Below are 24,346 nucleotides of genomic sequence, written 5' to 3'. Positions count from 1 at the left end.
AATCAGAAACTCATATAAATTTAATTGTTTAAATAAATATTGTTGAGAATAATATCGTTCCAACTTTAGTTTTCTTTACATTTATCGTAATTCAAAATATTGACGAAATTGTTGTAATAATTACCAGAAAAATATTTCACTATCTATACCGTGATCACGGTTCCAACCCCATATTAGAATTTTTTATATTTGTGTACATTTGTTTACGGTCCGTGCCCCGACCTCTTCAGGAATATAAAAGTGGTAAAAATGGTTTTTTATAAAAAATCCTCAAAAACGGCATTTTTCCAATTTCTGTTGGATTTTCTCCTTTGGAAGCAGCAGCAATTTGGAAAATGGTGGAACGCTTTTTTACTATACAATCAGTCTTTTGTATCGCCAGGTAAAAATTTAATTACTCTTTGAAAGTGAATCTTGCAAAATGGTTGACGAATTTTAATCCAGGAGAAGCCCGTGCTTCAGGGCCCTCAGAATTTACTAGTTCCAATTTGGTTTATTTAGGGAAAAAATGATCAATGTTCAGCAGTATGGAATATCCAAGATTATCTTTATAACTTAGGGTTTTGGTAGCCAACAAAGCAACAAAGTAACTTGCTACTCTAAAAATAACGCATCAGAGATGTTTTGCACCTTGGACCCCAACGCGTTTGTGGTAACAATTCATTTAAGCCCAAGAACAAGAATCCAAATATGCAACGAAAAAATGTTCGCTCACGTATTAATACGGTAGAGCTTTGCAATATTCCCAGCTACTACACAAAGAAATTCCTCTTTTTTCTTAAATACGCCACTTTATATTAATTAAATACTAAAGGCGATTAGTAACGCACTAAAATGCACCTAGCAATACATTTTGACAAACTTGATACACGTTTTTTCCTTGCAATCTGATGAAAAACTTCGATACACAATCACATACGACTAGGTACACGGTTTGCACATGTTTTCACATACATAACATAACCAATGTTACGGGATCTAAAATGTTTCCGTTTACGTTACGTAATTTTGTCCCGAAGGTCTTGCCACGAATCTAATACGCGATCGAAAAAAAATGGTAGCGCTCGACTTGCATAGGTTCTCTTCGAAAGTTTGAATAAGAATCCCGCTCTCCCACCAAATTTTTCATAGTTTATGCGCCGATTGAAAGTTCTGAAACGAAACCACCGCAACCGAAGCCGTCTTTTATACGCGCAAAGGCATAGCGGAGATTATCACTCTCATGCTCTGTAGCTATGGTTTCTAGACAGGGCACTGTAACGTTTCGTCTCTTTAGACGTGCTTTATTACTCGAATATTAGTTCTGTTATCTTTCATTATGAAGCGGTACACGTATCAAATTTCCTATACCTGCAAATTTGTAAATTTAACAAAAAAATCTTCACAGCAGCGATCACCTGTTACAGACCGTAAAAAACCTTCGACTTCGGCCGTTCTAGGCAGCCGTCGAAGCAAAGACTTTTCTTGAGTACAGTAAGTTTGAACACAACATGCCATGCAAAGTATTCTCACAGTTTTCACTTTTCACCATGACGAGTGAGCTATTAGCGGAAACAACCATAGGTAGGTACCTACCTACCAATATGCTTACATTTCTTTCGCGCATGTGAATCATTAATCGTCCGTTTTATAAAATTTATATTTCGATATTTACTGCTAAATACAAATAGCTACAAATAGACATACATTCTTGTCTATAAAAAGAAAGATTTATGGTGAGATCTTCTAAACATCTACAAATTGTCGAGGCTGCAAATAAGCGTAATATATCAACGTGGTTATACCCGTCCAAGTTAATTTGTTTACCAGAATAAATCCATTATTCTGACATTTTTATATCTCGAAAATGTTAAGTAGGTATACGTTGACAAAATATAAAAATATTTACACATATTCTTACGGACAATATAATAATCCAATTAAGCCTAAAATTGATTATCAAAATATAATTGTTAAACGTCTGTAACATCTGAAGCAACTGAAATTGAAACATTATTGGGTGCATTGTATAAACACTGAAAGATTTGTGGATTATTGCAGTTGGCTATTTAAACTGCTGCATATTTTTCTGAAACCGTACCATATCTTTAAAAACAAATAATTACATAAAAATTATTTGTTTTTATTGGTTAGGGGCTCCAGGTTCTAATTTCCTACAGTAGCATTTTTTCGCCTGCGCTATCCTAGATCATAGATCTTCCCTACTACGATTATTTCGTGTAACCTTACTACCTAAATATGAAAATTTCTTCCCGGAAAGATTGCCGGTCACAAAACACCTGATCCCTGTCTACAATCTATGTTTTTCTTTCAATATTAGCACCATCCAATTCCGGAAGTCGCTCGCATCTTATGAAAAACATAGATTGTAGATTGACACAAGGTGTGCTGTGACCGGCAATCTTTCCTGGCGAGAGTAATACATGCTTTAAAGGGTCGTTCGCTATTCGGATCTTTATCTTTTTAGCGCATTTTTTAAGAATTAAAAAAAATGGGGGGGTGGAACTAGTTTTATGGTACTCTAATGAAAGGGCTCAACGAAAGGATTTAATTTCTACCAACCATAGCCCTTCTCCTCGACCTCTTATCGTGATCGGGTATATTCCTTTATACCTCAAGAACGGATTGTCGGAAGAAGGTACTGACAAAGGGCGATTGAGACGTCTGCTAGAAATATATCCATTGATGATGTCAAAACAAAAGCGATTTCGGTTAAAAAAAATGCGCTTTATCTGCACAACAGTTGTGCACAATTTATACTTGTTTCTATCTTCTCTTTTCGCGCATTTCATTACTTTTGTTTTTTCCCTCTTGAGTTGATATTCGTACTCTAGATAGTATTCTAGTTTCCAGATCCCTCTCCCTTACTGCTAGAATGACTATGTACCTATGTCATCAGCGTATCTCAGCATACACATTGTATTTCCTCTATAACATTTTTTGTATATAAGAAAAAACAAGAAATATATTACGCACACACAAAAGGCAGATTCCAGCAAAAAAACCTAGCATAACCCATACAAATACAAGAAATAAATCAAGTACGACAACAAGATAGGGAAGAAGGAAATTTAAACATCAAACATCTCAAATTGTGCATTAAAAATCAGGTAATCGAATCAAATGCAATTAAACAAAATACGTAATAAAAACAACCACAAAGGGACAATTAAAATGGAATAGCCCTACTCCAATCTCTGCCACCATTAATTAAATCAGAAACGTACAGGTCAAAAGTATTCAAAACGCAAGTATTAATTGTTTGCTGTATCTGTTACTTTCTGATTCGTGGCGCGCTGCAGTTTATGCGTTAGCTATACAGAGGGGGGCTCTTTTATTTGATGTTTCGATGTTTGATGTGCGAGTGGGTTATGTCTCCGCGGTGTAGGTACCTAATACAGTTCGACCTTTCGCTGTATCTGTTGCCTACTCGTCTCGTGCGGATTGCAGCTCTTAGCATCTTAGCAATGCGAGTGGGGGGCCCTCTCATTAACATTTCCTCTATTTAAAATATGTTCTGTTTGAGCGATAATCAATTTTCACAAGAATACTTGCTATTTGCCATTGGCATTCTCACATGTACTTTTCGTGTTAAATTAAATTATGATAACGGAAGGCTGGAGTAGAGCCACACCATTTACATGTTTCCTATGTACATGCAATTTATTTATTTTACCAGTTGTGTTATTGTTCGTACAGGTATTTTGATGTGTTTTTGTACTGAATTGATTTATCATGTTTTCCACCTGCATTTATGATGTCTTGTGCATTTTATTTTTATGAACTTGTTTAATTGCATTTGATTTGATTATGAGATTTTTATCATACAATTTGAGATGTTTTGTTTATGTGTATTTTCTCTTGCATTTTATTACTGTAGGTGATTTATTTAATGTATTTGCGTTGCGTTTTAGTCCCGTAGAAGGGTTTCCCTGGCATGGCCTTGTGTGCGTAATATATTTATTTGATCTTGTAATTTCTTAGGCACAAAAGTTCTGTCTTTTATTTAATTCCCTTCCCGATGATGTCTCACGTCATCATATTTCAAGGAAAGGGTGCGTCGCATCCGGTTTAATACCTACCTTTTTGCCGGTGACTAATCTTTTATCGACTTGATGACGCCCCGTTGTCTGGAATATGCACGGGGTGAGGTCCATGTTCCCAGCCCCCCCCAGTATTAGAAAAAATGGTTATGACTAATTTAAAGTATTGTTCACGTTTTGTACCGTTTAGTTCCAATAACAAAAAATTTTGTTCTAAGCGTAACATTAGATAAGAGCAAGTTGAATTTGGGGGGGCCGATAACACGTCATCCCCCCCAACTTGATATTTTACAACTACTTTGAGGCAAAAATTTTGTATCGCTTTTGTGCCGTTTTGTTCTTTTATTAGAAAGTTTTGTTCTTAAATCGTTTGAGAGAGATATGAAAATGAAATTGGGGGGGCGGTAAACATGTAAGCCCCTCCACATTGTTTTTTAAATATTGTTATCAACGCAAGGTTTTGTTCTAGTTTTGTGCTTTTTTGTTCCTTTATTAGAAAGTTTTGTACTCATACCGCTTCATAGTAAAACGCAATTCAAATTGGGGGGGCTGCAGACATAACCGGCACCCCACTAACATTCTTTTATTTTTCTTATACCCATATTTTCTTCTAGTTTTGTACAGTTTTGTTCTTTTATTCAACAGTTGTTATTAATAGTAAGAGGTAATGGATTATTTCATTTCATACCTTATCGCTTACGAAATTAGGAGCAATCGTTACGGATCGTGGGGGTTCGTTAGCGATTTATCGCGCGTGCGTTGTTTTAAAAGATTGAACAGCTGCGCGCAGTGTTGCCGTTTTCATGTTTTTCTATTAAGAAGAGAGGATATTCCACCGTTAAACATTTGCGTTAAAGGTGTATTAACACTAGAAGCGCTATGATTATGATATCGTCACTATCCATATTCGTTTACCTACGTCTATGAAAAGCAAAATAACCTTTGGTACTACAATCTTAAACGTAAGTAACCACATGCACGTCAGTTTGACAACATATGACGCAAACAAAATTGGAGCTACGTTACCGTTTATTTCTTATTTCGTACCTCATACCGTAAACAGTTACGTTACGGAACGGTGTCAACCGGATCGGGGTGACCAAGACCAGTGCGATTTGAATCGTCCGATAAAGATCGCGAGCGTGAAGTAGGTGGTTGGAAGCCTGTCAACAGGTTCGATTTTTGTCGGGAGCGATCGAAATCGCAACCGACTATTTTAGCCCGACGCTGTTTGCTCGATCAATTGTCGTCTGTCGTGAGTTGTAATAAACTCGCTTTTGAAGAAGTGCAAAAAATGGAGGATAGTGAAATCAAATTAAATATTGATTTGCGTCTTTTAGAGGAAAAATATCGATGTCTATGATGATGGCTGTTACAGTGATCACTCGAACCTTAGTGTTATGAGCAAGCTTTCTTCTACTGTCACACATCTTCTATAATTAGTGTTTCTTTTTCCAATTCATCGTCGAGCAAGGTCAGCCAAAAGGAAAAAAGACTATTTTTGATCATGCAATACATAGATTTAAATTTTTGTTCATAATAGGTAAGTTCACGGGTACAAATCAAAGCACCTCCGTTCCTATTCCTTATGTATGGATGTACATAATAGGTTTGGTGGTTAATTTTCCTTCTTCTGTGGTACCTACAAAAAAGAAGTCCTTCGTCTTCACTTGACGTCTCATCGAAGTCTAATGTCAACCCGATCAAAATTATAATAAAAACGACCGTCCTATGGACACGAATTGCCGGCTTTAATCAGCCCGATCAATTTGGATAAACGATTCCAGTTGGACCGATATTCGTCGCCCCGATGCGGGGCACATCCGGCCTATTTGTAATATTATTGAGATCATTGGATTAAATCGCTATCCATTGTGACGTCAATTTATTATTATTTATGTTCTATTTTATTCCTTTAGCCTAGCACGACCAGAACAAGGATCTCATAGTCTGCCTTGTTTCCCTCTTTTGGTAAGTAAGTATATGTCCTTTTCTTGTGTACTGAAGACTAAGTGGCGCCTATCCGCGGTTACTTTTACTACTTTTCCATTTATGCTTATTTGTGCTTCTGTATAAGAACCCCGCAGATTCATCCCGACCCACCACTACTTTGACTGAGCTTATCGTATGCTTATCTCAAGACAATTTTGTTACGGTTGCTCAAAGTGAACGTAACACGATGATCGGCATATGGGTCTTCGCGGTCCTTAGGTATTACATTTCTCTAACGTTTGGCGATATACCCTAAATCAAAGGAGGTTCTAAAGAGGTGCATCAAATACAAGAGCAGTGAATGAGCATTGATTAATGACCGTGGTACTTACTTGAGTACTCACTTTTTAAATTTACCAGAACGATCAAGTAGATATATTTTTCAAATGGATTAATAACAACTGTTGAATAAAAGAACAAAACTGTACAAAACTAGAAGAAAATATGGGTATAAGAAAAATAAAAGAATGTTAGTGAGGTGCCGGTTATGTCTGCAGCCCCCCCAATTTGAATTGCGTTTTACTATGAAACGGTATGAGTACAAAACTTTCTAATAAAGGAACAAAAAAGCACAAAACTAGAACAAAACCTTGCATTGATAACAATATTTAAAAAACAATGTGGAGGGGCTTACATGTTTACCGCCCCCCCAATTTCATTTTCATATCTCTCTCAAACGATTTAAGAACAAAACTTTCTAATAAAAGAACAAAACGGCACAAAAGCGATACAAAATTTTTGCCTCAAAGTAGTTGTAAAATATCAAGTTGGGGGGGATGACGTGTTATCGGCCCCCCCAAATTCAACTAGCTCTTATCTAATGTTACGCTTAGAACAAAATTTTTTGTTATTGGAACTAAACGGTACAAAACGTGAACAATACTTTAAATTAGTCATAACCATTTTTTCTAATACTGGGGGGGGGGGGGCTGGGAACATGGACCCCACGGAGGTGTTCTGTGATATGCACTACGCTATTTATCCATTCAACATTCAAAAAATCTATTTGCAGTGTTGCCAATTTTACATTAGCACTGTATATCCCATTAGGTTGCGTTCTTCATCCTGTCCTCTTACAAATTATACATTTCTGGGGGCCGATTCTAGCTGATTTCAACGGTCGAAAAAGAATTTCGACGGCGCCATGACACCAAATTTCTACTCTTAGGGTGTAATAGGAAGTTTATGTTTCTTTAAGTTTGATCTTATATTTTGCTAAGTTGGCTGTCTGATTTTGAACTATTTTAAACTTTATAAACAAAACCTTATGTTCGACCGTAACCCTACAGTATAGCTACAATCGTACCTATTATTATTCCTCCATGAAGGAAATTAAAATGGTTTTTTGTTGGGATGTGATTTTAGTCTCCGCCATTGTAAGATACGTAGGTAAAAGTAAAACAAAACAAAGCCACGGATAAAAAATGTAAACAGTGTACCAAAACACAAAATTGAGGTTAAAAGAACGTACTACTCTCTGAATAACTAAGCGCGCACTGTCGCTATCCCTTCTATTTCGACGTTGAAATCGTAATTTCAACCACTGTAGTCTACACCTTTTCCACAATAGTCAATTGTATTTGAGAAAGTATCATTTAATTTTAAGAAGTCGTTATTTGTATTTCAGAATTCAGAATGTAATATTAAGATTATTAAAAATCAAATTTTTATAATCCCGCTACTGTATGTAGTCCCGCAACAGCAGCAGCAGCATCAGGCTGTGTTATACATGTGATTTTGTTTTTCTCTTTTTCAATTGATTCTCAAATACATTTTACCATTTCTTGAATACAATTTACTATTCTCAAATTCATTTGATGCCTTCTCAAATACAAATCACTATTCTGAACTACATTTGTTGTTTTCTCAAATACATTTTACTATTCTCAAATACAATTGATACTTTCTCAAATTAACTTGATAGTTTCTCGAATAAAAGTGGAAAAGGTGTAGTTGAATTTATTTTCAACGGTAGAAAAGTTATGACGTTTCAATGACGTATTTAGTAGTTCATGATAACACCGATAGATGGTTACGATCGCAATTTCGACTACACTACTGAAATTTCAACCGTCGAAATCAGTTAGAATCGGCCCCCGTTACAGGTATACGAAATTTTTACACGCCTTTGTATTTGGCGCCATTTATGAAAAACGATTTTTATAAATTCGATTTTAATCCATATAAATACAAGAGTGTTACCTTGTATCGGATGGTGTACACATCAAAGAGAGGGTTATATAAAACGAGCAACAACTGTTGGTGCCATTTCCATCTAGACTATACATGGCACATCATGCAGACCTTCAATTCTTACTTCTATTGCTCCGCTCAGTACTAATGCTTATCCATTATGTTCGAAAAGCAATAATTAAGAACACAACTTTAGTATTGTTTATTGCCTCTTTAAAAGATACAATTATGCATGGTTATTGTACTACTTTAACAAATTAAACTGATTCCTCTTGGAGTAAATTGACTTAATGTGAAACCTCTCAGAAATGTACACTATGAGCAGTTACCACTCACAAAATTGAACACAATAATAAGTTAACAGACCTTTACCAATAATTACATGCACACATAGCTACACAGTTAATGTCGATGTGATAAAATAACGTTTTAGCAATAACAAGCAAAAATGAACAAATAATAGTAGAGCATTAAATTAATATTTTCCATTTACTTATTCGTAACCGATAACTGTAATTATAGCTTACTTTGCAATTCATATTGGTTGACAGATACATAAGAAACACATCGATAGAAACTTTGTATGAATTAAACGTACAGCTACATGTTACTTTAAAGGATGAGGGATATCGGTTCGTCTTATTATGCAATTAAAAGAATTAATTACAACTTAAATAATAAGAGACACCATGCATAAGAATAAGAACCGAAATCCCAGTACGTATTCAGTGATGTTCTGCGTTCCGAATTGGAATTCACGTTGAAATAAGACAGTAAATCATTCTGCAACAGACAGAGAAGTTAGGGATTTCGGTTCTATATAAATAATAAAAAAAATAAAAATCAGTACATATAAAATACAAACAATTCACAAATATTTTGTGAATGTCCCTAATGGAGGAATATTAACATATCAGATCGAACATTAATTAATTCGGTCGAGTAACACCTAAAGAATAAAAGTAAGGAACACAAACAAAAAGAAAGGAAACCGTCTACTTAATTATCACGTGTGTTCTCTTGAGTGCTCATTAGCTTTCTCCAATGTAATAACATACCCATAAAGATAATAGAAGAAGGAGAGGAGGTAAAATGCCAATTTTATCCAACCCTCTCTTTGACAACGGGTTAACGTATCAGCATTCATGATGCTCGTCGGATCATAAAGGCCCGGTCCAGACATTACCGGCCTGGTACGGTATCGGTTTATGTGGTACGCAATTAGCGGCATGTTGATTAATAGTGAATACCATTCTCCAGCAGCAGCGAAAAGTACATTAAAGAGTAGATGTAATAAATACTCGGGAAGTACTAACTAAAATTAGAAAGAAAATATTGATGTCATGTACTTAGCATAGGAACTGTTGTACTTACAGGGTTTAAACTATTACATTGATCTATTGGATTTTTATAGTCGGTTTTAAGCTCATCAAATGCGATAACGTGAAATAGCGAAAAAAATATTAGAAATGCATCTACTATAAGAGCAATAATATACGAAAAGGCTGGAAAATTAAACACCATGGTTATAAACTATTATTTTTTTCGTCATTTAATCACAGCCGCTGTCACTCCCACTTACTTTATTTTTTATAGGTTAGAGTAGTAGTGTTTGGAGTGGTTCTATAGCACGCAAGGGCAAGAGGTAGTGGTTCCTTAACCGCTATCGAGTGCTCTTGTTTCGGTAGATGGCGCAGTGACGGCTGTATGTTCTAGCAGTATGTTCCGTGGTTTACTATAGCTATGTATAAATAAACCATTCTTCGAGAAAAAACATTCTTTATAAAAAGTCCCCAAAACCTTCAATGCACCATTTAGTGTTCCTCTAAAATGCAAAGTTTCAAATATGTAAAATTGAGAAAATTTCCTTGGCAACTTAAAATTGACAGATAAATTTTAATAAAATAAAAACCTACAATTACAAGTACATTAGTCAATAATCATGGCTTACCTGATTTTTACCTGCCAATTTTGGACCTAATAATAGTTTTGATGTTACAAGAGGGTTTTTTTCAGTTTATTCGAAAACCTCGCATTTTAAAAGAAAATATTTAGAGTTTTGGAATAAAAGGATTTTTTATTAAAAAAAGACATTTTCTTGCAAAATTGAAAGAAAATGTTCGATCATAGGTAGAGTGAACCTGACCTCAGGACATACTGTACATAAACACAATCATGTCCTCCGTTTTAGGTCAAATGTGGCGCTAAATTCAAAATACAGTTCGATGTAAGTGAAACCGTAGACTAACACATAAGTTGCACATGTTTTTAGGGTATTTTTTTTCCGTATAATCGGATTTTGAGGTTAAATTTGAGCTATCCTCTCGTTTTTCGATCGAAAACGCAAAAGAACTCAATTTTGCAACTTAAATTGTTAATAACAACAAACTGACCAGGAATTCGGCACGGTGCCTTTGAAATTCGGATTCAGGGGCCCAAAAAACATAAATTAAGTCCATGGTACCGAGTGAACCTCAAAAAAATATTCAAGTGCCCGGACTATAAGGAATGCGAATGGCGGATTTAAATTTTTTGCAGCGACATCTAATGCATAAACTGATAAGTGTCATTTTACAGTTTATAGTGCTGTTTACAGTGACTTCTTAACATAAGGACAGTGGCGACCAGACTTGCCATGACTAGACTGCGCGTAACATATCTAAGGTGTTGTCGACACAGTATGCAACACACAATGCACGGTGGGGCAAAAATCGCAGAGATGATGTACAATAGAATGAAATAAGCGGTTATTTTACATGTTCCGTTCATTATCCATTCTCGTGATTAGCTCGAATTAGTTAACAGATAAATTTCTGTCGAGAATAAACCAATAAACTTAGGTTAACTCGTGCGTATCAATATGTACTCTGTAGATAAAATTTTAAACAATGTGCAGATTTCCAACGGATAAAACTTTAAAGGGCCAATGTATCAGAGCCATTCGAAGAGAAAAATTTACTGCGACCATAGTGAATTTGCGGGGAATGAAGCCGATTTTAGAAAGATACCGACGAAGGTGTTAAACATTAATCCAATACCGAGCGTTTTCGACTTTCCCATTCACTTAAAATAACGTAAAATAAAGCAAATACAAGAAGCAAAGTTAAACTAGTAACGTGAAGCCGTGACAATTACATGTGACCCTATCAAAACAGTATAAGTAATAATTATAACACGGAGTGCACCGCGTCGTTTTGGAGGCTTTCTATTGGCCAGTTTGGAATTTAGCTCCAATATGGCGATCGGAACCAACGACCAATCAAGAACGAGATGCGCTGTTGTCCCCACTGCCTCAATAAAGTCGCTGTAGTGCTGCTCAATAAAGGGCGCTTTTAACTATACCTAAATGTGTTACAAAGAATGGTGTTACCCATGAAATGCATAAGATTAGTAATCAGTTGATTGTGTAATTTGTGGCATGACGCATTCAACCATCAACGATGCAAACCACCTACACAAAAATGTATTGATGTCAAGCCTATACGCGAGTAGTACAACTACAGTGCCAAGGAGTAGATTTCTGTACCTTAGTGAATGCCATAAATGAGTTCGTGGTTACGGTCACCTGATGTCTATATCTACGAACTAAAACTAAAACCCATAGGAAGCAAAAATGCGTTCTTGCTAGACAAGTTGCCTATACGCCACATTTGGCTTACTACTTCCATGTTCATACAATCGAAGTTGTGAAGTACGCCCCTGTGCAAAATGCCATGCGCTGTTGTCATTTATAGGCGGGAATTTCATTTTAGATTATTGAAGTGTTAACAATTTTAATTAGCACTTCAATTTAAACGTTTTTAACATTTTTCTAAATGGCTTCATCACTTTAGTTGCCTGTTATTTATCCACACTTTCATTTTCACTCACTTCCCAAAGTTTTTGAGGTCTTTTTTCCGTTCCCTCTGTGAATGGCAACTGCTAATAAATACTTTAAAAGAAGATAAATAGTTTTTTAACTGTGGTTTTAGCCCCTGAACTAACCGAGTTGATTTACGATGCGTTTGGGGGGTTTGGGTGTTGTTGTGCTGTGGTCTCGAACTCTTGTGGATGCCATTTTGATTGCCGGTTAAATTTGTATTAACGGTTCGGTAGTCGATAACTACCTGCATTAATTGACATTTATTTCATTTTTTACACCAAAACACGTTTTCATTCATCCTTTTAATAAAAATTTATGTGATATTTTTAAACGGTTCATTTGTGAATTAGTAGTACTTTCATTGAGATTGTTTGTTACTTTCTACAACAATGTCTAGCAAGCGTAAACGAGCTCCAACAAAGAAAGCTGGCCCTAAGAAGAATAAAAGGAAAGAAACTGAAATTGATTCCGAATTGAGTGATAATAGCGAATCGGAAAATGCTACTCAACCCGACGAGGTTCTGATCGCCGGGCATGGCGATTTGCTGGACGAAGCATTACCTTTACCACAAGAGTTACTTAAAACTCTCATTAAACCGGCAGGTCAACTACTTATTTGCGGTTTAATCAACTGGGAGCTTACCGGACGTCGAGATGCTAAAACAACACTCAAACTACATCCAAACTTGTACAGTCCCACTCGATTCACTAATTATAAGGTATTTTTCCATCCCCGCATATATTTACTAATCTCGATTTGGCTCAGATTCGTCTAGCCGTAAGCGGATGTGTGGCGGCGCATAACGTTCTGGTTACAGAGGAGGGAAAGGCGATGACGTTTGGACGCAACCAGTATGGCCAACTCGGTTTGAACAATCTTACGATAGTGCAAGAGCCCACGCTTGTTCCCGCATTGCAAGACAAAAACGTCATCGGAGTCGCCTGCGGTCGTAATCACACATTGTTTTTGACCGATACCGGCACCGTGTATGCCTGCGGAGATAATCGTTCGGGGCAGTGCGGCGTTGGGAACTTGCAGCCGACAATTTTATCACCCATGCGTATTAACTATAGAGGAGCCCCGATTATCAAGGTAACTGTTACAGTGTTGGCAGTATACAGTCGTAAACTTTGTAAAAAATGGCAAATAATTGTGTTGCAAGCGTGAAAATTTGGTACAATTGGTCTCTAGAATCTGTATCACTGCTTTGTTGGTTTATTTTGTTTATTATTTTTAAACAATTTTTCCAATCTACAAGAAAAGAAGAAATAATTAAGATACCAGGTGCCTGGGATAGGTCTGTTGCATAGCCGTACAAGTCCCTAACAACTTTTTAAAAAGCTTTAAATGGTTACAGCCAGAAACTGGTATTTTTAAATGCAACACCCTGTATACCTTAATATCAACTTTTTTCTCTTATTAGGTACATTGAGGTCGGTCACAACCTATATTGAACCAATAATAAGAACCTTATTTTTTACGGCTTACGGTAGGCCATGGATTCATGGAAATTTTGTTTTCTTATTGTATCCAAGGCAGTCAATACTAATCAATAAAAATAGCTTATGGTCATGTCAAAAATTTAAAAATATTGATATAACATAAAATTAGGTACTTACATAAAAAAATATTGGTTGTGATATATCAATGTAATGAGGAAAAAAGAATGCAAAATATTGACGTTAAGATATATAGGGTGTTGAATTTAAAAAATACCAACTTTGGGTCAAATCTCAGAAAAGGTGGTCCAAAATGCCACGTAAAAACATCTAAAATAGGCAGTTTTTATTTTTGTCACATCTTACATGGCCAGAAAGATATAACATCCCAAAAAGTCAAACTTTTTGTTTTCACCTTGTATCTCAAAGATAAAAGTAGCTAGATTGATTCTGTTTATGTTTCTTATCTTTAAAAACAGGTGAGATACACTGCAGTCTCAACCAAATAGGGCATGCGGTACATACAGTGGCTCTTCTGTATAAACGAACTTTGTCTATTCTTGTTTTTTGCATTTTTGCTTGTTTCTGTCCATGGTATGCTTTCTTAACTAATCGTTGTATAACAATGGCGCTTGACCTTTATTTTGAAATGATGCACACCAAATCTCCAACGTCGGTTGATACATGAGTAAGAGGACGACTCTTGACAGATTACTCCACCTCTACCATTACAGTTTTCAGCACTTCCTTGGAGGCACTTCATGATGCACTGCTCAAAGTTCTCTTCCAACAAGTCGTTCCCAGCTTCCACCCATGTGGGACTGTTCCCTCTACAGGGTGGGCCATTAGTGTGTAGGTGGACGATTGTGGGTTTATTAACGCGCATACTTAATATTCATTGTGGGGGAATGTTGAAGAACCCTTAAGGCTACAACCTAAATTTTCACCGAAATTGCAATTGTTATACAGGGTGATTTATATCAACATTGCATTTTTTTACATGGAACTTGCTGTATATTATTACAAATTTCGATTCCATGGTCAATTTTAGTGAGATTTTAGTGTGACTATGTATTACACATCATATCTAACATGAGTAGTTTAGCCGCAATTTGCCGTTTTTTCAAAAAGTAGATTTCCAGTAAAAATTGAATATCGCAGTTATCATAAAACTTAGAAGGCCGTGACTTTGCAGTGGCACTAATCATGAAATGTACTAACATACGCTGAACAGCAAGTTAAACTTTTTTTGTGTTAAAAGAGATCACTCCGTCAATTTTCAAAATTTCAATGAGAGGTAACCGAGGAGGTAACTTGATTTTTTTAAATGGAACTACAAAGTTTTTTTATTGCATGAAATGTAAAATTTAATTACCTTTCTAACGATATAAGCATTTCGGTATGTATCTCTTATCTATTTTTTGTAATTCAACAATTTCTAATAATTCAGTGTTTTTGCAATTTTTAAAGCCTCTCAGTAATTCCAATGATAAAACATTTACCCCCACAAAACAAAACAAAAACTCTTGTTTGTCGTACTTAGCCCATTTTAAAAGATAAAATAATGAATTTGCATTTAAACCAATGCCTGAACTTATAAATAAATCAATTTGAATAAAAAGCCATATTAGAAATTATTAACACAAAATAAAATGAAATAACATCTGTCAATTTAGTTTATTAGCATTTACAATTCTGTTGTTGATTGTTGTGTTAGAAAAATGGAATTTGAATAACATATTTCAAAATATTCTGGTGCACATCGTAGAAGAAATGTGGTTTCCGCACGATGGTGTCCTACCTCATTTTGCTATAAACCCATTAAAGAATGGCTGAAGCAACAATTTCCTGAGAGGTAATAATATAATTATTTTTCTCTTATTTTTATTTTGATTTTTTAAGTTTTTGACTGTTTTTAATTTATTTTATTTGGAGTAAATTTTTTACAAATTCAATTGTTTATAATTTTTAACGGCCTATTAATTACTGAGAGGCTTTGGAAATCGAAAAACACTGTGAATTATTAGAAATTGTTGAATTACAAAAAATATGTAAAAGATAAATATTATATTGTTAAAAAGGTAATAAAATCTTACATTTGATGTGATAAAAAAACTTGGTAGTTCCATTTAAAAAAATCAAGTTTTGATTGAAATTTTGAAAATTGCGGCTAAACGACTCATTTTAGATATCATGTCTAATACATAAAGTCACACTAAAATTGACAAAGGAACCCAAATATTTAATAATATACAGAGGGTTCCATACAAAAAAATGCAACTTTGATATATATAACAATTGCAATTTTGTTGAAAATGTTTTTAGGTTATAGTCTGAAGGGTCCTTCAACATTCCCCCACAATGAATTTTAAGTATGCGCGTTAATAAACCCACACACTAATGGCCCACCTTGTATAGTCACAGCACGCGAGATCTTGTCCTTATCCAACTCTAGAAGAACTTTCTTGAGTTCTTTCAGAGCATAATTGTTAAGTTAGTGACCACGCTGTTCTCCTTTTCCAAAGCCGGGCACTCTTTAGGGAATGACTCCATTTAAATATTGTTTACCAGTCAACGTTCCACCCTTTCTAACTCGTGAGGCTCAAACTTTGGCCGAAGAATTCCTTTCATCCTGTACATCGTACCATATCTGAAAATCAAAAATGTTGTCCTCAAGCACAGAATCTACTTTCTCCAAGACCACTTCCTTCAGCTATAGCTCTGACTCACGAATGACCCTCTTAACCATTCCTTTAGCCATCTGTCTTCTGATACAAAAATGAAGACTTAGAACTGAAATCAATTAGCATTTCATCATCAGCTCGATTCTCCAAAGTGAGAACCCAGTGCCAATCCATAGAAAAACTTTGCTCAAGAATCTCTAACGTAATTAGCCATAAATATGTTATGCCAGCTTGAGTCAATTAATTACATACTGAGAAGCTGTTTTAAAGAAGAAAATATCAAGAACTTTTCCATGCCACTTTTTTTTGCAAAGTTGTATGCAAAAAAACACAGTTGACAATTTTGCTTTTAAATAACCCACTAGACTTTATGAAATGCGGACCTTTTTTGCGGCCTGACTAAAAATAATTCTGGTAACTTTTTTGAATTTTTAAAGACTAATTTTGGAGTTAAGGTTAAAAACCCCCAATTTTAAAATTATGTCGAAATCGGTCGGTAAAAGATGCGCCATTTTTACTAAATCAAAAAGGACATGCCTGAAAACCCAAGTAAAGCCGCAGGTTCACACCCTACTCAAATTTTGAGTTTTTGGAGGCAAGCTTGTAAATACACTTTGTATCCTCAGTTTATGTGGAAAAAGGGTAAGAGATACAATTCTGGTAAGATAAAATTAAAAATATCTACAGGGATCAGTCGCCATCTTGTAAAAAAATAAAATTTAGCAGTTTTATATTGCCGATTACAGTGAATTCAAGGGGGAATTTTTTCTAGGCCTAGTTTTTTTACAACCATAGCCAAATGTGTTGCCTTATGACTCTCATATTGAATTTTTGCGTCTTTAAATAGAGCATAAAAGGAGCTGTTCAACCATGTAGGTATAATAAGCTTGCATTTGTGTGACGGAAGATGTAAATTTATTTAAAGAAAGAGTTTTTGACTTAGTTGGCTATGAAACAAATGCAGTAATCGTGTTTCTTGTCATAGCTGTGTTACTACCTATTTGTTCCTATGGCGGAAAATGAAAGAATCACACATGCCCACTTTTTCCCAATTTGGAAGCCTTCCCATATTAAATTTCATTGTAGTGTGACTCAAACATATCACAATTACATATTTGAAAAACTTTTAACAGATACAAGCAGGTTATGACAGATGACAGCAATCACAAGTACGGTATTTGTTTCACAGGTAAGTAACAAATTATTTCTTTAAATAAATTTACATTTTCTGTCAACCAAAGGTGAGCTTGTTATACGTAGTAGAATCGATCCAATTAATGACCCATTAATTGAATATGGGGGCCATAACACAGTTGGCTATGATTGCAAAAAAACCAAGATCTAGAAAAAATTCGTTAACGTCATTCAATTGACTGTAAATTGACTAACACGAAACTAGACAATTGTATTAAATTTGTCTCGAAATTTGTTTATAGGATGGTGATGATATTCCAATAATAAAAAAAAATAAAAATTAAAAAAAAATATGAGTAGGTTTGGAATAGCGCATTTTTTCTCCATCTAACCCAGATTGGATCTCTTACAGTTTCCGAAGTCCCCATGTAGTTTCTGTTTATCTAGGACACTCTATACAGCGAAAAACTGCATGTGGTTGTATTTCAACAACATTCAACAATGATCATTAATCTAGTCATCCATGACCGTTTTATCCTCATTTAGATATTGAAACAATTGATTGCGCTTTAAAACTGTCAAGGTAGTATGTGAACCTGAAGTAAAAAGTTACTAATTTACGTTGACTGGCATCCATTTGAAGTAAACAGAAATGGTTTCTTTATGCAAAAGGCAGCGTACTGAAATTTTAATTATACTGGGAAATAGAGAAAGGAGGAGGAGGTACCTTCACTGGTTTCAATATCTAGATGAGCATAAAACGGTCATGGGTGACTAGATTAATAAGATTGTTGAGCGGATTTGAAATACACCTACGCGCAGTTTTCTCAAAATTTTTCCAATCCAAGAGTATTAATATTTCACATTTTCCAAAAGGGAATTTCACTATCAAATAAGTTGGCAAAAGATATCTCTTGTCATTAAAAAAAAATTGTTAGCTGGTGCACTTTTATTTAAAAAAAATAAAAAAATTCCATGTGATGAGAAATGAAATTCCAAATACTTTTATTTAAAAAATTTTTCGAGATTTACAAAGGTATATATGATATTCTATATCATTTGGACACCCTGTATAAATTTTACTTTAATAATAAGATAAACTTCATTGGCTGTTTGAAGTGAAACACGCCAAATGTGTCACATAAGAAATAACGCTTGAGCCACTGGGGTGAGTGCGGCGACTTGTTTTTCGAATAAGAGACCATATTTATTTAGTAATTTTCATTTAGTTTCTTTAAGAAGTTAATGTCATATAAAATACACATTAAGTAATTTTGGCCAACCTGGTCTTTTGGACTCCCTTGTTTTCCCCACAACATTGTTTATTTTTTATCAATCTCTCCAAATTGAATGCTTGTAAGACTTATTTACGTACACCTGGCACTACTATTTTTACTTTCAGACTTTTAAAGTTGCTACTTGTAGGTGGGGTGCGGAGCCGAGTTCTCCGTCATTCTGGATATCAAAGGCGGACTTCATACCTTCGGTCTTCCGGAGTACGGCCAACTAGGCCACAATACTGATGGTAAATATTTCAAAACCAGCACCAAGCTGTGTTTCAATTTCGAGACGAGTCCGAAACGTATCGTTCTTTTCATCGAGAGAAGTAAGGATGGGCACGTCTCGCCCGTCGACGTTTCCGAGATTGTCGATTTTAGTTGTGGCCAAAATCACACTGTTGCCATTGATAGTAAAAAACGTACATTTTCTTGGGGATTTGGAGGTTTTGGAAGACTGGGACACGCCGAGCCTAAAGATGAAATGGTAATGTTTTTACATTTGTTTTTATTTGTATTATGTGATCCTAATACTGTGCGATCAAAAATGAGTTGCTGTCAGTGGCGGCTCGTGGACTTTGAGTATGGGGGGGGCGCGAAGATATATTTGTATACATTATCAAATGCGGCGATGGCAAAAGGAGAGGGTTGAGACCAGTTTGCGCCGCAGGGGAAATTTTTTAAAATTTTCAAGGTCACGCGTTTTCCTGGCACTTCTGAATTTCAATTAAAAATTATTTTATTCAAAAATATAGACGTTCATAATACGAATTTTTTCAATATAACGGCAATTTCAATCTCGTTCGTGTGAAAACTCGATACAAATCAACGTAACTCCGGACACTGCCGAGTTCCAGCCGCTAAAGATGTGCGGCCAAAGGCTAATCTAAATGAACAGACTGAAAGTAGTGCAGTGCGCATGCTACTGTCTGTTGTCATGGCAACGCCGGCCGCGAAGTTGATGCGGCCGAGCACGCGCGCCGTGTGCCCTTGAATGACAGCGAGAGCGTGTGGCTGTCGCTGGTCATTGTGTGCATTCAAATAACAAATAAGAAATCTTCAATCTAGTTTATTTTAGTTTTCGTAGAATTTGTTACGATCCGCAATAAGTCTACGATTATTATTACATTATGATTATAATTAAGTATAGGACATTGAATTAATTCTTGCGAAGTTAAGACAGTGATAAACAAAAAACAAATTCTTTTTTCTGTTTTCTGTGATTTTTTCAGGAGGGGCGCACGGCCATGCGTCCCTTAGTAGTAGCCGCCCCTGGTTGCTGTAGAGTCACCTTTGGAACTTTTGTTTACATGGGAAATCGTATAACTTGAACTTCCAAAGGCAACTTGACAGCAACTCATTTTTGATCGCCCGTTATATACCACAATAGCAATTAATACTTTTTTCGTTAAAATGTATATTTTGGCAAAAAAAATTTTTTTAAACCATGCTTGTGTATAGAGATAAAGTTGCTACAACAAATAGAACAAAAGCAGCTATGGTTACTTTGAACTACTGAAGTTGGAAGCATGGCCTAATAAGAGTATGGTCTGCTATTCCCGTGAACGAAATCTCGCACAAGTCGCGCATGACGTCACGCGGTTGTGTACACTGAAATATTGTACACGCGTATATGAATAAATATGTGCTAATATTTCGATATTCCATTGCATATGTGATAAATACGATTATATAGCTATATTACTTTATTACAATGGTCCATTGTGTGATGTCTGGTTGCAATAATAACAATAGAAAAACTAAATACAAGTTAGTATAGAGTTCCAAAACATGTTGCTTTTCAACGGGGTATAATTGTATCGGCATCTGATTGATGGCTACACCTTCACTCAACGAACTAACGGATCGTTAATAGATTTGTATAACGACCTAATAAATAGGTAGATAGGTACGATACGGAATATGTTTTGACACTGTTGGTTAATATACCTTCCAAAGGGCCAGCGAATGCTGCTTTGCTCAGCCATTAGAAAACTTGACGGAAATTAATACTTGTTTAACGGGCTAACATGGCAAGAAGGTATTGCTGAAATACCTACCTTCATTTTGCTCAAGAAACAACGAACATTCATAAAGAAGGTTCGCTTTATATGACTGCTTACGTTGCATACAAATTAAAAACGAAATACCGATTCTTAGGCGAAATCGCCGAATTTGAAATAGGCGATAATTGGATTATTTTATATCTGAACGGGATTTAAAAAAGCCACCAAATTATTTTGCTGTTATTGAAAAGTAATAAACTTAATGCGTCATGTGGTAAGACATTGATACCTAACGACGCTTTCGACCACTTAGTTAAAGCAAAGAGCATATAATATAACGATACTCTTTGAACTTTGGAGTAAGGACGTATATAATAATTCGGAAACGAAATAAAAAAAATGAGAAACTGCGGGACTTTTGCAGAAAGACGAACAATTAGTAACCAATGAAAAACCTCATGTCTGAATTGATGTTTTGTACATATTTTACATTAAAACCTAATGATTTTCTACTTTGTTTTTGTAATACAACACAGTTTGTTACGTATATATACATGCAGATAAGCTTTAATTAGGTGTAAGCACTTTATGAATGAAAACTTTTCACCGTAATTGTTAGACATTCTTACTTATTCTTATGGGAGTCGTGCCGACCATCAGTTCGTTTCACAACCGCGTGACGTCACATCAACGCCAGCCGACTAATGCACTATGCGCAATAGCAGACCATACTCTTATTAGGCCATGGTTGGAAGGAGACGGTGACTGGAGTTTCCTCTTCTACTGAAGAATTTATATATTTGGATCTAGCCGTGTTTCCATGCAAACGTTTTTAAATCTAGCAAGAGCTACTAAAAAATAAGCCAACACAAAATAAAACATTTTAGATGAATATAAAATTTTATTTCATTTTTAGTATATTTTTTTGCGTGACCTGGCGTCCAACATGGTATTAGTGTTGTCGAACCTCAGTGTCTGTTTCACTGGAGCATCCGCTCCTGTTTGGATAGCCATAGTCAATTCCCTTTTATTTTTCGAAGTTCGCTGCAGAATATATCATAATTTACAAAACTAAATCATAATGTTTTGTTATTATTTATAGGTACCGAGATTAATTAAGTACTTTGACATACAATCGCGGGGTGTAATTTCAGTCACATGCGGATCCACCTTTAGTTTAGTGGTGACTGACATCGGTGGATTATTTATGTTCGGCCAATCGAAACGTACCGGTGAAGCCAACATGTATCCAAAGCCTGTACATGACCTAACAGGGTGGAATATACACCATATCGCCGCCGGATTGACCTCCATTATGATCGCGGCAGATGATGCCGTTATCGCGTGGGGTGCATCACCCTGTTACGGTGAATTGGGACTTGGCACCGTTATAAAATCGAGCAGTACGCCACGAGAGGTAAGGTTTAGCGGTAGAACAGAATCACTAAGCTTTATTCAGTATAATTTATTGTGTGACTGACTATACAAATATTTAAGGTTCAAAAACTGAACGGAGTGAAGGTGTTGGGTCTTTCTATGGGATACTCGCACACATTAATCATCGGTCAAAATAGCACTCCGGAGCAAATAGCGAAACTGGAAACATTGGAAGAGTTTGAACTTTAAAGTTGTTTAGTATCTAAATAGTTTTCATCCATCTACTTTTTAACACTTACATACTGCAATCTGGCAATTGTTACTTGAGTGAGGAGGATACTTAATCCAAGCGAATTTCCTTACTGAATTTGTTTAGTATTAAACATATGTGGATGAAATGCAGCAGCAAGTATGAATACAAATTTGATAATCAACGATTCTTGCACCTTATACGCTTTTTGCCAGTCACTCATCAGTTTCATGCTACATAATTTTATTTGCGGAACAATTCTACAAACAACTTTAGTTCTTAATATAATTCGATTTAACTTAATTTTTTATAAAAGTGTTATGTAATATTAATTTTTTAATGATAGATTGTAGACATATGCAATTGTATTACCTTAATATAAGTGTTTGTTACGTTGAGGTAATAAGTTTTAAACCATTTTCAATACATTTTAAAACTTACAAATTATAGGTGAGTCATGTATACGGTTTCGATAACGATTTCCGTCAATTTCTTTGAAATATCAATTAGAACAGTCTATAGAATAAATATTTTTGCTACTAGACCTAAATATTAAAAATTCATTTAGAAATTGCCGACCGATTTTCTAAATTTGTATTTTTAATGCTGTTCTAAATTAAGTTTTAGAGAGTAATATGAATGGTGTATCACTTGCTGTTTAAAGAAATCTTGTCAATGTTGAAAGACTTTGTTTTAACTATAGGCGATTCAGTTTTGTCAGTAGACTGCAGTATTATTTTATATTACAATAAATTTAAAAGTTCATGTATTGTAAGTTTGGTACTCAACAAAATAAATTATTAATATGTAAAGCGGGTAAAACGAGAAGAATTTTTTACAGTTGCACTTTTATTCTAAGTTAATCAACAAGTTTCCCACTCTTGAGTCCAATGAAACATTTTCAATCATATCGAAGAAGTCATATTGCATAATGATAATTCTTAATACCTGCCTTGCCTTTTTATTCGGCCCCCACCCCACCGCTGCTTGGTTCTATACTTAGTTCCTCGATAGACGTTTACTCACCAAAACCCTTCTCTTATGCTGTAGTAGCTCTAGGGTACCGCTTACGCTTCTTCGCTGGGAAGGTGGCCGCCCCCTAGATATTGGCCTAATATTTATAGCTTATTGCCTTGTTTCCTGTTTCTTTACCGTTTGTCAAATTCTCTGGTCCTCACCACTAGAGAATAATGCTCGGTCTTGTCTTAAATCTCATCAAGTAGACAGCGTTCTCATAGTGTCCTGTTAACAATGTTGTAAGGTAATAAATACATCCCCACGTACCGCCCAACCAAACCTCCGGGATTAGTGTCTTTGTCCAAAACTACATTGCTCCCCGGTACCTCCTCATCGAAATGATTCTGTTCCTGCTCGTGACACAATCATAATGTTGGATTAACAATCTTCGGAAATGAAAAAAACGCCTCGCCCCCAACGTACTGTGCGTACTCCAGAGACCGTTGAAAGGGTCAGACAAGCGATGTTACAAAGCCCAGGCCGCTCTGCTTGGAAACATTCAGTAATCGTACTGTAAGACGGATTTTGCCTGAAGAATTATATTTTCACCCATACAAGTTAGCGAACCAACGATTGAATTTTGGACAGGAAATGCTTGTACTTTATGAGAAGAATGAAAAATTATGGTAGCAATGAATGATGAAGCCCATTTCCACCTTCATGGGGCTGACAACAAACAAAATGATCAGGATTGGGCTGCCGAAAAACCCGACAAACGAAAGTTTGGCGTCATCCGTCCCTATTTTTTTTCAAGAAAATGAGGTTACTGTTCTGTGTAATTTAAAAAACACTTGGTTCCCCGTGCCCCACCCTGTAATATAGAAATTTCTGTTTTGTTTTTTTAAGGATTTTAATAAGTTTACAGATTGATGGCGCCATGTCCTATTTAGATGATGAAGCTTTGTTGTGAATTGTGATACTTTTCTTCCCTATCCTAAAGGTTTAATAGTCTTATCCATTAATAAATAAAATATTGAAATTTATAGACAGGTGCACGAATCGTAATTGTTTTTTTGAACAACGCTAAAGAAAGAAAGGTTAGGAGTTTAGATGCCACCCAGAAGCAATAGA

At 35.5% G+C, this 24,346-nt stretch overlaps 2 protein-coding genes across 2 annotated transcripts; one reads left to right on the top strand and one right to left on the bottom strand.

The window, feature by feature from the left end:
• Positions 1 to 8,415: 8,415 nt before the first annotated feature.
• On the bottom strand, positions 8,416 to 9,832 carry LOC116172164 (protein cornichon). The gene is made up of 3 exons (XM_031489313.1): positions 9,603 to 9,832; positions 9,287 to 9,543; positions 8,416 to 9,011 (listed from the first exon to the last, which is right to left on the bottom strand). Exons 1-3 carry the CDS (start codon positions 9,750 to 9,752, stop codon positions 8,984 to 8,986), a joined length of 435 nt encoding a protein of 144 aa, XP_031345173.1. The 5' UTR covers positions 9,753 to 9,832; the 3' UTR covers positions 8,416 to 8,983.
• A 2,253-nt stretch (positions 9,833 to 12,085) lies between these two features.
• LOC116171456 (protein RCC2 homolog) lies at positions 12,086 to 22,447 on the top strand. The gene is made up of 5 exons (XM_031488313.1): positions 12,086 to 12,809; positions 12,857 to 13,183; positions 18,774 to 19,112; positions 21,734 to 22,048; positions 22,129 to 22,447. Exons 1-5 carry the CDS (start codon positions 12,480 to 12,482, stop codon positions 22,255 to 22,257), a joined length of 1,440 nt encoding a protein of 479 aa, XP_031344173.1. The 5' UTR covers positions 12,086 to 12,479; the 3' UTR covers positions 22,258 to 22,447.
• The last annotated feature ends 1,899 nt before the right edge of the window (positions 22,448 to 24,346 follow it).

Source organism: Photinus pyralis, unplaced genomic scaffold (genome assembly GCF_008802855.1).
Source record: "Photinus pyralis isolate 1611_PpyrPB1 unplaced genomic scaffold, Ppyr1.3 Ppyr1.4_LG5, whole genome shotgun sequence".
NCBI classification, from domain to species: domain Eukaryota; kingdom Metazoa; phylum Arthropoda; class Insecta; order Coleoptera; family Lampyridae; genus Photinus; species Photinus pyralis.
This window is presented reverse-complemented; position numbering and strand designations above follow the sequence as displayed.

Bases quoted from the DNA above. Each gene is read 5' to 3' on its own strand.
- LOC116172164 (XM_031489313.1), bottom strand. From the start codon at position 9,752: ATGGTGTTTAATTTTCCAGCCTTTTCGTATATTATTGCTCTTATAGTA. The intron at 9,544-9,602 runs GTAAGTACAACA...TTCTAATTTTAG, and splicing joins AATGTAATAGTTTAAACCCT to TTAGTACTTCCCGAGTATTT. The intron at 9,012-9,286 runs GTATGTTATTAC...TGTCTGTTGCAG, and splicing joins TTCTTCTATTATCTTTATGG to AATGATTTACTGTCTTATTT.
- LOC116171456 (XM_031488313.1), top strand. From the start codon at position 12,480: ATGTCTAGCAAGCGTAAACGAGCTCCAACAAAGAAAGCTGGCCCTAAG. The intron at 13,184-18,773 runs GTAACTGTTACA...TGCTACTTGTAG, and splicing joins GAGGAGCCCCGATTATCAAG to GTGGGGTGCGGAGCCGAGTT. The intron at 19,113-21,733 runs GTAATGTTTTTA...TATTATTTATAG, and splicing joins CCGAGCCTAAAGATGAAATG to GTACCGAGATTAATTAAGTA.